Below are 14,694 nucleotides of genomic sequence, written 5' to 3' on the forward strand. Positions count from 1 at the left end.
CTACTGCTGCCTGCACCCTGTTCCCTCAATGGCTGCCAATCGGGGTCAACAACCGGGTCATCTATTACCTCCTCTTCGAGCTCGTGTGCAACTTCGTCTGTGTCACTGTGTCGGTCTGTGGTATAGCGTTCGTGGCGGGGCAACATAGTCTCATCAGGGTCTGATTGTGGATCTGTACCCTGAGAGGGCAATGTGGTGGTCTGAGTCAAAGGAGCAGCATAGTACTCTGGCTGTGGCTGTGCATCAGTGCACTCCATGTCAGAATCTACTTGTAATGGGCATGGCCTGTTAAGTGTTTCACTTTCTAAGCCAGGGACGGTATGTGTAAAGAGCTCCATGGAGTGACCCGTTGTGTCGCCTGCTGCATCCTTCTCTCTTGTTGTAGTTTTTGCTGAGGAGGACAAGGAAGCGACTTGTCCCTGACCGTGAACATCCACAAGCGACGCGCTGCTTTTACATTTACCAGTTTCAGAAGAGGAGGCAAAAGAGCTAGAGGCTGAGTCTGCAATGTAAGCCAAAACTTGCTGTTGCTGCTCCGGCTTTAAAAGCGTTTTTCCTACTCCCAGAAAAGAGAGCGTTCGAGGCCTTGTGTAGCCAGACGACGAAACTGGCTCCACAGCTCCAGACTTAGGTGGAATATTTTTATCCCCACGACCACCTGATGCTCCACTACCACTACCATCATTACCAGCTGACAATGAACGCCCACGGCCACGACCTCTTGCACCAGACTTCCTCATTGTTTTTAAAAATTAACCAAAGTAACTTTATTTGTTGCTGTCAAACAACTTACACGGTGAGCTATAACTTCAGTATGATATCTATATCCCTTAACAGGTTGGTGTGACCACAAGGAAAATCAGGCACAATGTTACACACTCTGTTTTCTGTGGCACAAAATCACAGAGATGACACACACGCAGGACTGTCACTCAAGCACTAATGTCAATATTATTCTCCCACCTAATTTTTTTTTTTTTTCTCAGGGAGACTTTAGAAACCAAATAAGATAAAATGTTTTTTTCAGGGACAATTTAGAAACCAAATACTAATAAAAAAAATAAATAAATAAAATAGCCTTTCTATGGCCCACAATTAGAGAGAGAGAGGTGGCACACCCAGGAGTCAAGACTGGCACACAAGCTGAAAGGGCAATATTACTCTCCCACTGTTTTTTTATGTATTTTTTTTTTTCAGGGAGACTTTAGAAACCAAATAATATTAAACAAAGCAAAAAAATAAATAGGCTTTCTATGGCCCACAATTAGAGAGAGAGAGGTGGCACACCCAGGAGTCAAGACTGGCACACAAGCTGAAAGGGCAATATTACTCTCCCACTGTTTTTTTATGTATTTTTTTTTTTTCAGGGAGACTTTAGAAACCAAATACTAATAAAAAAATAAATAAAAATAAAATAGCCTTTCTATGGCCCACAATTAGAGAGAGAGAGGTGGCACACCCAGGAGTCAAGACTGGCACACAAGCTGAAAGGGCAATATTACTCTCCCACTGTTTTTTTATGTATTTTTTTTTTTCAGGGAGACTTTAGAAACCAAATAATATTAAAAAAAGCAAAAAAATAAATAGGCTTTCTATGGCCCACAATTAGAGAGAGAGAGGTGGCACACCCAGGAGTCAAGACTGGCACACAAGCTGAAAGGGCAATATTACCCTCCCACTGTTTTTTATGTATTTTTTTTTTTTCAGGGAGACTTTAGAAACCAAATAATATTAAACAAAGCAAAAAAATAAATAGGCTTTCTATGGCCCACAATTAGAGAGAGAGAGGTGGCACACCCAGGAGTCAAGACTGGCACACAAGCTGAAAGGGCAATATTACTCTCCCACTGTTTTTTTATGTTTTTTTTTTTTTTTTCAGGGAGACTTTAGAAACCAAATAATATTAAACAAAGCAAAAAAATAAATAGGCTTTCTATGGCCCACAATTAGAGAGAGAGAGGTGGCACACCCAGGAGTCAAGACTGGCACACAAGCTGAAAGGGCAATATTACTCTCCCACTGTTTTTTTATGTATTTTTTTTTTTTTCAGGGAGACTTTAGAAACCAAATAATATTAAACAAAGCAAAAAAATAAATAGGCTTTCTATGGCCCACAATTAGAGAGAGAGAGGTGGCACACCCAGGAGTCAAGACTGGCACACAAGCTGAAAGGGCAATATTACTCTCCCACTGTTTTTTTATGTTTTTTTTTTTTTTTTTCAGGGAGACTTTAGAAACCAAATAATATTAAAAAAAGCAAAAAAATAAATAGGCTTTCTATGGCCCACAATTAGAGAGAGAGAGGTGGCACACCCAGGAGTCAAGACTGGCACACAAGCTGAAAGGGCAATATTACTCTCTCACTGTTTTTTTATGTATTTTTTTTTTTCAGGGAGACTTTAGAAACCAAATAATATTAAAAAAAGCAAAAAAATAAATAGGCTTTCTATGGCCCACAATTAGAGAGAGAGAGGTGGCACACCCAGGAGTCAAGACTGGCACACAAGCTGAAAGGGCAATATTACTCTCCCACTGTTTTTTTATGTATTTTTTTTTTCAGGGAGACTTTAGAAACCAAATAATATTAAAAAAAAGCAAAAAAATAAATAGGCTTTCTATGGCCCACAATTAGAGAGAGAGAGGTGGCACACCCAGGAGTCAAGACTGGCACACAAGCTGAAAGGGCAATATTACTCTCCCACTGTTTTTTTATGTATTTTTTTTTTTCAGGGAGACTTTAGAAACCAAATAATATTAAAAAAAGCAAAAAAATAAATAGGCTTTCTATGGCCCACAATTAGAGAGAGAGAGGTGGCACACCCAGGAGTCAAGACTGGCACACAAGCTGAAAGGGCAATATTACTCTCCCACTGTTTTTTTATGTATTTTTTTTTTCAGGGAGACTTTAGAAACCAAATAATATTAAACAAAGCAAAAAAAATAAATAGGCTTTTTATGGCCCACAATTAGAGAGAGAGGTGGCACACCCAGGAGTCAAGACTGGCACACAAGCTGAAAGGGCAATATTACTCTCCCACTGTTTTTTTATGTATTTTTTTTTTTTCAGGGAGACTTTAGAAACCAAATAATATTAAACAAAGCAAAAAAATAAATAGGCTTTCTATGGCCCACAATTAGAGAGAGAGAGGTGGCACACCCAGGAGTCAAGACTGGCACACAAGCTGAAAGGGCAATATTACTCTCCCACTGTTTTTTTATGTATTTTTTTTTTCAGGGAGACTTTAGAAACCAAATAATATTAAACAAAGCAAAAAAATAAATAGGCTTTCTATGGCCCACAATTAGAGAGAGAGAGGTGGCACACCCAGGAGTCAAGACTGGCACACAAGCTGAAAGGGCAATATTACTCTCCCACTGTTTTTTTATGTATTTTTTTTTTTCAGGGAGACTTTAGAAACCAAATAATATTAAAAAAAGCAAAAAAATAAATAGGCTTTCTATGGCCCACAATTAGAGAGAGAGAGGTGGCACACCCAGGAGTCAAGACTGGCACACAAGCTGAAAGGGCAATATTACCCTCCCACTGTTTTTTTATGTATTTTTTTTTTTCAGGGAGACTTTAGAAACCAAATAATATTAAAAAAAGCAAAAAAATAAATAGGCTTTCTATGGCCCACAATTAGAGAGAGAGAGGTGGCACACCCAGGAGTCAAGACTGGCACACAAGCTGAAAGGGCAATATTACTCTCCCACTGTTTTTTTTATGTTTTTTTTTTTTTTTTCAGGGAGACTTTAGAAACCAAATAATATTAAACAAAGCAAAAAAATAAATAGGCTTTCTATGGCCCACAATTAGAGAGAGAGAGGTGGCACACCCAGGAGTCAAGACTGGCACACAAGCTGAAAGGGCAATATTACTCTCCCACTGTTTTTTTATGTATTTTTTTTTTTCAGGGAGACTTTAGAAACCAAATAATATTAAACAAAGCAAAAAAATAAATAGGCTTTCTATGGCCCACAATTAGAGAGAGAGAGGTGGCACACCCAGGAGTCAAGACTGGCACACAAGCTGAAAGGGCAATATTACTCTCCCACTGTTTTTTTATGTTTTTTTTTTTTTTTCAGGGAGACTTTAGAAACCAAATAATATTAAAAAAAGCAAAAAAATAAATAGGCTTTCTATGGCCCACAATTAGAGAGAGAGAGGTGGCACACCCAGGAGTCAAGACTGGCACACAAGCTGAAAGGGCAATATTACTCTCCCACTGTTTTTTTTATGTATTTTTTTTTTTCAGGGAGACTTTAGAAACCAAATAATATTAAAAAAAGCAAAAAAATAAATAGGCTTTCTATGGCCCACAATTAGAGAGAGAGAGGTGGCACACCCAGGAGTCAAGACTGGCACACAAGCTGAAAGGGCAATATTACTCTCCCACTGTTTTTTTATGTATTTTTTTTTTCAGGGAGACTTTAGAAACCAAATAATATTAAAAAAAAGCAAAAAAATAAATAGGCTTTCTATGGCCCACAATTAGAGAGAGAGAGGTGGCACACCCAGGAGTCAAGACTGGCACACAAGCTGAAAGGGCAATATTACTCTCCCACTGTTTTTTTATGTATTTTTTTTTTTCAGGGAGACTTTAGAAACCAAATAATATTAAACAAAGCAAAAAAAATAAATAGGCTTTTTATGGCCCACAATTAGAGAGAGAGAGGTGGCACACCCAGGAGTCAAGACTGGCACACAAGCTGAAAGGGCAATATTACTGTCCCACTGTTTTTTTATGTTTTTTTTTTTTTTTCAGGGAGACTTTAGAAACCAAATAATATTAAACAAAGCAAAAAAATAAATAGGCTTTCTATGGCCCACAATTAGAGAGAGAGAGGTGGCACACCCAGGAGTCAAGACTGGCACACAAGCTGAAAGGGCAATATTACTCTCCCACTGTTTTTTTATGTATTTTTTTTTTTTCAGGGAGACTTTAGAAACCAAATAATATTAAACAAAGCAAAAAAATAAATAGGCTTTCTATGGCCCACAATTAGAGAGAGAGAGGTGGCACACCCAGGAGTCAAGACTGGCACACAAGCTGAAAGGGCAATATTACTCTCCCACTGTTTTTTTATGTTTTTTTTTTTTTTTTTCAGGGAGACTTTAGAAACCAAATAATATTAAAAAAAGCAAAAAAATAAATAGGCTTTCTATGGCCCACAATTAGAGAGAGAGAGGTGGCACACCCAGGAGTCAAGACTGGCACACAAGCTGAAAGGGCAATATTACTCTCCCACTGTTTTTTTATGTATTTTTTTTTTTTTCAGGGAGACTTTAGAAACCCAATAATATTAAAAAAAACAAAAAAATAAATAGGCTTTGTATGGCCCACTGAATGAGAGATGGCACACACAGGAGTGGCACACAAGCCCTGACTGAGGCCAATATTTTTCTCCCACTGATTGATGTAGTGTTTTTGTGTTGAGGTAGATTTTAGAACACAAATCAAGGAAAAAAATAAATAGGCTTTCTATGGCCCACTCAGTGAGAGATGGCACACACAGGGATGGCACTGTAGCAGAAATGCCAATCTTAATCTTCCACAAAAAAAAAAAAAAAAAAAAACAGGGACTGTCCTACAATTACTATCTCCCTGCAGTAATGTAAGCCAGGTATGGCAGGCAGCAATAGGAGTGGACTGATGCACAAATTAAATAAAAAGTGTGGACAAACAAAAAAGATAGCTGTGCAGAAAGGAAGGAACAAGAGGATATGTGCTTTGAAAAAAGCAGTTGGTTTGCACAGTGGCGTACACACAGCAATACAGCTATCACGGAGCCTTCTAGGGCAGCCCAATGAGCTACAGCGCTGAGGGAAAAAAAAAAAATGTAGCTTCCAGTGTCCCTGCACACCGAAGGTGGTGTTGGACAGTGGAAATCGCTACAGCACAAGCGGTTTGGTGGTTAGTGGACCCTGCCTAACGCTATCCCTGCTTCTGATGAAGCGGCAGCAACCTCTCCCTAAGCTCAGATCAGCAGCAGTAAGATGGCGGTCGGCGGGAACGCCCCTTTATAGCCCCTGTGACGCCGCAGACAGCAAGCCAATCACTGCAATGCCCTTCTCTAAGATGGTGGGGACCAGGACCTATGTCATCACGCTGCCCACACTCTGCGTTCACCTTCATTGGCTGAGAAATGGCGCTTTTCGCGTCATTGAAACGCGACTGGCGCGAAAGTCGCGTACCGCATGGCCGACAAGCACAGGGGTCGGATCGGGTTTCATGAGACGCCGACTTAGCCAAAAGTCGGCGACTTTTGAAAATGAACGACCCGTTTCGCTCAACCCTAGTCGGTGGTCAAGCGGCACGGTCTCCCCAGTTTTACGAGCATGACATTCTGCACCCCTGGGGATACGTAAAATCAGCTTGGCACAGTTTTAGACAGGCACTCTTGTGCACATGGATACAGGGAAGCACAGTGAGTGAGAAAGGATGGCCCACGCGACCACCGGCGTGGCACAACACTCGCTCACAACCCTGACAGGCTGGGAGACCCTTTTCACAAGCACCAGTGAAACAGAGCCTTGCCAGCCAGGTAGGACTGTCACCCGTTCCTCGATAGATATAAACCCGGTGCATTGACAGGATTGTATTGGGCAAGAAACCAGCCACGGTTTTATTTGACGTTAAATCGAGAACACATTGCCGAGATTTTAATTTGCGCATGCACCACCTCTGGCGACAATTTTCCTGGAGGCCACCGCATTGTAGCAATGGATGTGCAGGGGCTCCAGGCTTTCACAAAATATTGGCGGAGCCCGCGCACCACTGAGCATCGCCGAATACTGCCGCACCAGTCCGGGATGGGAGTCATATCACTGACCTGCAGCGTCGGACCACCGAACACCCCCTCTTCCCAGCACAGGGCCGGCAGAATTGCCCGACTCCTGCTGCCGCCACACTCCTTGTAAGTACATTCAAACTGTAAGACACACCCCCATTTTCCCCCCAAACTTTTGGTGAAAAAGTGCATCTTATAGTCAGAAAAATACGGTAATGCAATTACACATATTTTGTTATACACATGTTTATTTCCTTTGTGTGCATTAAAATAACACAAAAGAAAAACAGAACAAACGTCAAATTGTACATAATTTCACACAAAACCCCAAAAATGGGCTGGGCATAACTGACATGTGTAATTGCAATAATTTTGAGGGAAAAACACTTAATTTTCTGGAACAATTTCAAGGCTGCCAACACTTTCGGCCCTAACTGTATGTAAGCAGCTATTCCCACCCATCTCTCTGACTGCTTGTAAACCCGGCCCTGCATACCCTATTAACTCTCAGCACTATACATGTTGGAGCCTGCTTTTCTGGGCTTACATCACCGTGGCTAGCAACTTCAATGATACATACAGTATGTCCCTTCGAGGACCTGTCCAGTATCCATCTTACAGCCACTAATTGAATGTTTGGGAAAAAAGCTGGTGAGTTTAAATTTCAAAAGGCCTGTTCATCTTTAGTGGGGGGTCCTAGATATTACATCCACTAAAATTTTATATGCATATTGTGAAATTAATCCCTGAGCATATGATCACGCTATAGGCCAGAATAAGCATATATCTTAATAATAGCATCTTTATAGGATAGCTTTCATAGGGAGGGATGATTAATTTTGTATTCATTACTATTATATCTGTACTAGATGGTGGCCCGATTCTAACGCATCGGGTATTCTAGAATATGTATGCGTAGTGTATAGCACAGCCCACGTAGTATATTGCACAGCCACGCAGTACATTGCGCAGACCACACAGTGCATTGCGCAGCCCACGCAGTACATTGCGCAGCCAACGCAGTACATTGTGCAGCCAACGCAGTACATTGCGCAGCCCACGCAGTACATTGCGCAGCCCACGTAGTACATTGCGCAGCCCACGTAGTACATTGCGCAGCCCACGTAGTATATTGCACAGCCCACATTGTATATTGCGCAGCCCACGTTGTATATTGCGCAGCCCACATTGTATGTTGCGCAGCCCACGTAGTATATTGCGCAGTCCACGTAGTATTATTGTGCAGCCCACGTTGTATATTGCGCAGCCCATGTAGTATATTGCGCAGCCCATGTTGTACATTGCGCAGCCCCCGTTGTACATTGCACAGCCCATGTTGTACATTGCGCAGCCCACGTTGTATATTGCGCAGCCCACGTAGTATATTGCACAGCCCACGCAGTATATTGCGCAGCCCACGTTGTATATTGCGCAGCCCACGTTGTACATTGCGCATCCCACGTTGTATGTTGTGCAGCCCATGTTGTATATTGCGCAGCCCAAGTTGTATATTGCGCAGCCCACGTTGTATATTGTGCAGCCCACATAGTATATTGCGCAGCCCATTTTGTATATTGTGCAGCCCATGTTGTATATTGCGCAGCCCATGTTGTATATTGCGCAGCCCACGTTGTATATTGCGCAGCCCACGTTGTATATTGCGCAGCCCAGTTATATAGCAATGTGGGCATGATATCCCTGTTAAAAAAAAAAGAATTAAAATAAAAAATAGTTATATACTCACCTTCCGTTGGTGCCTGGATCCAGGAAGCGGTTACCGATGCTTGGGATCCACCGAAGCTCCGCCGAGCCGCTCGCGCCGACCACCATCTTCTGTTCCCAGGATGCATTGCGAAATTACCCAGATGACTTAGCAGTCTCGCGAGACCGCTAAGTCTTCTGGGTAATTTCGCAATGCATCGCCGGGAACGGAAGATGGCAGCCGGCGCGAGCGGCTCGGCGGACTACTGGAGGGTGAGTATAGCAGGTTTTTGTTTTTTTATTATTTTTAACATTACATTTTTTTACTATTGATGCCGCATAGGCTGCATCAATAGTAAAAAAATGGGGACACACAGGGTTAATAGCAGCGGTTAAGGAGTGCGTTACCCGCGGCATAACGCTGTCCGTTACCGCCGGCATTAACCCTGTGTGAGCGGTGACCAGAGGGGAGTATGCGGGCGCCGGGCAGTGAGTGCGGGGAGTAAAGAGCAGCCATTTTCTTCCAGACTGTGTGCGTCGCTCATTGGTCGTGGCAATGGTCGTGGGCGTTTTGCCACAACCAATCAGCGACTTGGATTCCATGACAGACAGAGGCCGCGACCAATGAATATCCGTGACAGAAAGAAAGACAGACAGACAGAAGGACAGACAGAAAGACGGAAGTGACCCTTAGACAATTATATAGTAGATGATTTACAGAATACCAGCAGGGGATGTCATGATATGTACTTTTGCCCTGTCCTGTATTTGAATAATATGCCATTTGATGTATGTAACTGTTCTCTTGTTTCTATTAGCTGTAATTTATGTATTTTCTTGTGCTGGGAGTTCACCTGTAACAATATGTCTCATTCCCCCAATACTTGCAGCCCTAAGCTATAATGTAATTGAGCTTTGTCAACACCACTAGTGGAGGAATAGCCATTCTTCCTCACAGCAGGTGGCTAGTCAAATGTACATACTATATAGACTAAGCGGAGCCTACCAGTCTGGAATCTTCTGGTGGACCCAGCCATTGAATAGAAGGTGTGACCCCTACCCCCCTTCATGGGCGGATCCCAGGAGCACAGACAAGAGACCCATGTGTAATCTAGCCAGTTGTGTGTTGGTTACTGGAAGAGAAGGAACCGAAGCTGTCTGAGGAAGCAATCGGTATCCGTGTGATTGTGGTGGATCTGTTGGACTTGTGGAAGGACTATTGTTTCGTTTATCGGGTGCGGGATTACTGGAAAGCACCTCCAGATCTGTTTCTTTACTTGGACTTCTCGTGGACTTGAAGGACATTATGGATATTTGATGTTGTATGCTCCCTGCTTTAATAAATCTCGTTGAATCATCCCTTGGCCTGTTGTCCCTTCTTGCTCTGTCGTACACCCCGTCACAGGGGATCATTTACATCAAACAGCAGCCTGGGAATTTATAACATTTATTTAATCCCTTTCTTTCATCTATATTGTTTTCCCACCTGCATTGGTAGGGCTAAATGGAGAAGTGAGAGATAGTCCTCCTTGAGTGGCGGTGCCAAAATATCGTTCTTTTAGGGTGCCAACCTCCACTGCCAGGCAGGTTCTGGATTAGGTTTATTGCAGGTTGCTGTAGAATTTTATTGCCCTTTTTTTATTTTGGTATTTAAACGATTGTATTCACTAAGTAGGTGTTTTTTTTTAACAATGTATTAAATAAAGCTAATTGTTTTAAGGGATTATATGTTCACTTTTGATTAATTTTCCCGAGTCTATTTATGACCTTGGTACATAGAGGGCCTAGTGGCTCAGAAACAATCTGTCATGGTCTGTATGGAAGTTCTTGTCTAGTGTTTCAGGGGTTAATGCTGTTGGCCTCCCTCTGGCTGTGGGAGGGCTTTAAATAGCCTCTTTTGGGCTCTGTCCATTGTCAGTGATACTTTTGACCTCGGCTGAGTTCCTGACCCCCGTGTATCTGAGAATATTGCCTGCCTGTGTGTGATTGCTTGTGTATGATCCGGTCCGTTCCTGTTTCTGAGTTTGCTACCCGATTCTGTACTCTCTTAGTCTCTCGGTTTTGACCTCTGCTTGTCCCTGACCTTCTGCTTTGAGTTTGCTGTCTTATACCACGCTGCTATCTCCAGCTTTCTGACCATTGATTGTTATTGACCACATCTCTGTCTGTTTCCGTCTGTACTGTGTCATCTCCTGGTTTACCTGCGTCGGTCTGGAATTCCCCTGGGCTTCTCTAGCCCAAGCTCCGGTCCCCGGAGTCCGGGGCTTGTCTCCGCCCCTGACACTCCCCTTGCGGTCACATTCTTCAGGTCATTTTTAGCTGAAGCAAGCTGTCCCATTCCTCTGGAATCTCTGGGCACCATCCACTCACCTCAGGACACGCGCACTGGCTCGGTAAGCAAGGGCAGTGCGGTGTCCATTGCACAATCAAGTCATCACTTATTCTTTGAGCAACTGAGTTGGGACAGTTAAAGTTTGTACAGATTTTTTTAACCTCTTTGTGTGAATCAGAATGTTTTTTTGCTGACAGCAATTTAAGATATTGAAAATAGTGACAAAATGAAAAAGAAAGTATTTTAGAAAGTTGTGTAAAGTTTGATTATACAATGATTCTAATTTCCATTTATATGAATCTGACAAACATGCATGCTAGACAAGGTACGTTCCCTTTCTACATCACTCAGTGTATGAGATTTCTTCCTTTCACCGCCTCCACATCGTCATATAATAGAGACACAAGTAAAATACTCCTCCTACAATGAGAGGTAAGTACATCAGTACATAGTCTGCAAGTCATCAGCTTTCATATTCAGATGCTTCCTCGTGTTTCTCTCTTCTCTGCATTCGTTCCGCGGACAAGGCCTGTATCCATAAGCGCTTCCAACCTCATATGAAACTGAGACACAGCAAAAATAACCAGCTATAGGACACAGGATGGAAAGAGAATTGTATTACTATACCTTGTTAAAGATTTCAGAACATTGATCAGTGCTAATTAGTCTTTAGATATAGGACTTTAAAGAATCCAAGACATGAAACAAGTTGGAACCTTCACTTTTTGACCATCTGGCTACATTTTTCTCTATGGACAAGTCTTTTTTAGGAACAATCTGAATTCAATAATACTTCGCTGTCAAGAGAATTGTGAATACAACCACAGCTCATCTATCAAGGTAGACCACAAGCCACAGAAAGACCACCCATTCTACTCACCACAAGTTCCTTCATCTACAACAGTTAATTTTTATCAGAACAGACTTCTTTATTTTTCTCAACACGTGAGCTACACAGGTGCCAACTCAGTTTTATGTTCAAGTAGACAGAGACAGAGGGAAATAAGACTCCTCCGCTCGCTTTGATGAGAATGGAGCGTTTGTTTCTTATCACACAAAGTATCTGTGTCAGCATTGTTCTGGGAGATGCCCTTTCTGGTAAGAATGTTACTTCATCTATATATCACTGTGTATTTTACTGATTACACACATATGTTTATCTGTATGTATCAACAGTTAGCTATATTTATAGAGCTTTGCATATAATGGGAAATTTATAAAAAAAAATATGTTTATAAAATGAAAAGGTCAGACGTGATATTTCACTAACTGAAATAGAATTTGTAATGTAGTGTGAATGAAAAACAAAATTTAGCAACATTGCTGACACAAATCAGTTATGGTGGGTTATGCCATATTTAGTACTTAAAAAATTGGTCAATGGGATGTAATCCATTATGGGTGATGAAAAGATGTTGAAGTAATATATTGCTTGGTAAGGACATATAACAGAACTCAGACACATGCTTGCATACTTTATATTTTTTTGTACCATAACATAAAATATTTTACTATACCTTTCCATGACATAATTTATGACACTTTGCCATACTATGTGATACCTTACCCTATTACAATATACTGTATATTACCATATCAAATTTTTATTAAACTACAATATTATTATTATTTATTATTATAGCACCATTTATTCCATGGCGCTTTATATGTGAAAGGGGTATACATAATAAAAAACAATTACGATAATCATGAACAATACAAGTCACCAACTGGTACAAGAGGAGAGAGGACCCTGCCTACGAGGGCTCACAGTCTACAAAGGATGGGTGAGGATATGGTTGGTGAGGGTAGACAGGGTCATACAGCGGTTTGGTGGTTACTGCAGGTTGAAGGCTTTTCGGGAAGAGATAGGTCTTGAGGTTCCTTTTGAAGGTTTCCATGGTAGGCAAGAGTCTGATATGTTGGAGTGGAGAGTTCCTGAGAAGGGGGGATGAGCCCGAGAAATCTTGTATGCGATTGTTGGAAGAGGAGATAAGAGGGGAGTAGAGAAGGAGATCTTGTGAGGATCGGAGGTTGCTTGCAGGTAAGTACCATGAGACGAGGTCACAGATGTATGGAGGAGAAAGGTTGTGGATGGCTTTGTATGTCATGGCTAGGGTTTTGAACTGGAGTCTCTGGGCAATGGGAGCCAGTGTATGGATCATCATTTTAGTCTTTACCTTCCAATATTACATTTTGATACAATACCTTATATTATTGTATATGCAGTAGTGTATCATATTATATAATATGGTTTCTATTATACAATAAAATGCCACCACAACACTTTATACTATACCACAGCTCATATAAAATACTTTACCATACTGTACTATACAATAGGCTACATTAGGATACCTGCTGACAGCTGATATACTATATCTTATTTTATACCTTAGTGTGCCATATTATATAGTAATATATTTTAACTAACAGTATTATCTAATGTTACTATAGCAAGTTAGATTATACCATATATTATACCTTTCCATACCATAGTATATAACACCTTACTATGTTATACTATGACTTACCATAAGAACCCTAGAATACCATGCTACATCATACCAAAACATATTTTATGAATATATGTATGAATTCTTAAATTCAATAAACTTTACAAATGTCATTATATTTTAAGACCGTGACCAAAACTTTTGCATTTTTCATGTGTTTTGTTCCTAAGAATTTGGTTTAGAGGCATATACAGGAAATTAAAAGTTGAGTAAGACAGAATTAAATGTAGTAAAAAAAAAAACCTGAATTTTTAAAATTGCATCATGAATAATTGTATGTGGTGCTTATTAAAATGTCATAACAGTTTTTTAAAGTGCTCTTGGAAATGATAAAGTAGCAATGTTACCTATTTATGTTCAGAAATATATTGAATAATACAGAATAAGTCTGCATGTTTGACACAATTATATTTCCTAATTGTCCCAGATATACCCATCCAGTCTGATAATGTTATATGCATTGAAAAAAATACTGCATGCAATCTTACATATGCATAAAATACCAATGAAAAACTCCCTAACACATTTCAAAATCATTTTACAATTAATGTGTAATAACAGGAATAATTTCTCTATGATTAGATACTAAAAACTTTGTACATAAATATTTGAAATTTTAAATATTTTATTAAAGTAGTATCTTTGGACTACAAGGAACCATGTATTCTTTCAAAAAGTACAGTCGTGCTAAATAAGTTGTTGATGGATGTATTTTTCCCATACATATACTGGACTGCATAGCTTAATGTTCTATTTCTTTCTGAAAAGAATGAATGAGAAATGTCACCACTCTGAATCTTAGCTGCTACTTAGATTGAATCCACACGTTCGAGCTTCATATGTGTCCTATTCATTTTTTAGTCTATGACCATATTCACATGTCCACTTGTGAAAAACAGAGACTTGTCTGAATTTGAATCTCATTGAAATGAATATATGTGAGAAAAATGGATGACAATAGATGGTAAAATCCGGTTCTGGAACCAAAAATGGATGAAAATCGAATTCAGATCACTATTGAAAAACAGCCCATTTTTTAGTTCCCTCCAAAAAAATTGAAGTGTGATTTTGGCCTTACAGTGTTTCTTTGATATTGAACATATGATAACAGGAATGGGGGGCACAGCAACAGTTCATATGAAAAGTAAAATTAGTATATGACATTCAGTAATAATTCTGTTAATATTAAGTGTTAGGCCATGATTAGAGTGTGGATTTGATTGCTTATATTGCTTTTTGGTTTATTAATAACATTGGTAATGTGTTTTACTGATATTGTGGCTTTCCCATTTTATACAATTATGAGATCCAGTTACAATGCTTAACCAATTTAGGCCAATTCACACCTGCATT

The 14,694-nt window shown here is 40.3% G+C and overlaps 1 protein-coding gene across 3 annotated transcripts in view; it reads left to right on the forward strand.

Annotated features, from left to right (window-relative positions):
* Positions 1-11,167: 11,167 nt before the first annotated feature.
* The window catches only part of PDCD1 (programmed cell death 1), a 52,529-nt gene continuing 49,002 nt past the window's right edge, over positions 11,168-14,694 (forward strand). For 2 of the 3 annotated variants that reach the window (XM_077290252.1, XM_077290253.1), the window contains exon 1: positions 11,168-11,923. In XM_077290252.1, the coding sequence (XP_077146367.1) occupies positions 11,851-11,923 (73 nt within the window). In that variant the 5' untranslated portion in view covers positions 11,168-11,850. Of the gene's footprint in view, positions 11,924-12,797; positions 12,870-14,694 lie in introns of those variants that run through there. The other variant, XM_077290254.1, reaches the window with a different exon arrangement.

This window comes from Ranitomeya variabilis, chromosome 2 (assembly GCF_051348905.1).
Source record: "Ranitomeya variabilis isolate aRanVar5 chromosome 2, aRanVar5.hap1, whole genome shotgun sequence".
NCBI lineage: Eukaryota > Metazoa > Chordata > Amphibia > Anura > Dendrobatidae > Ranitomeya > Ranitomeya variabilis.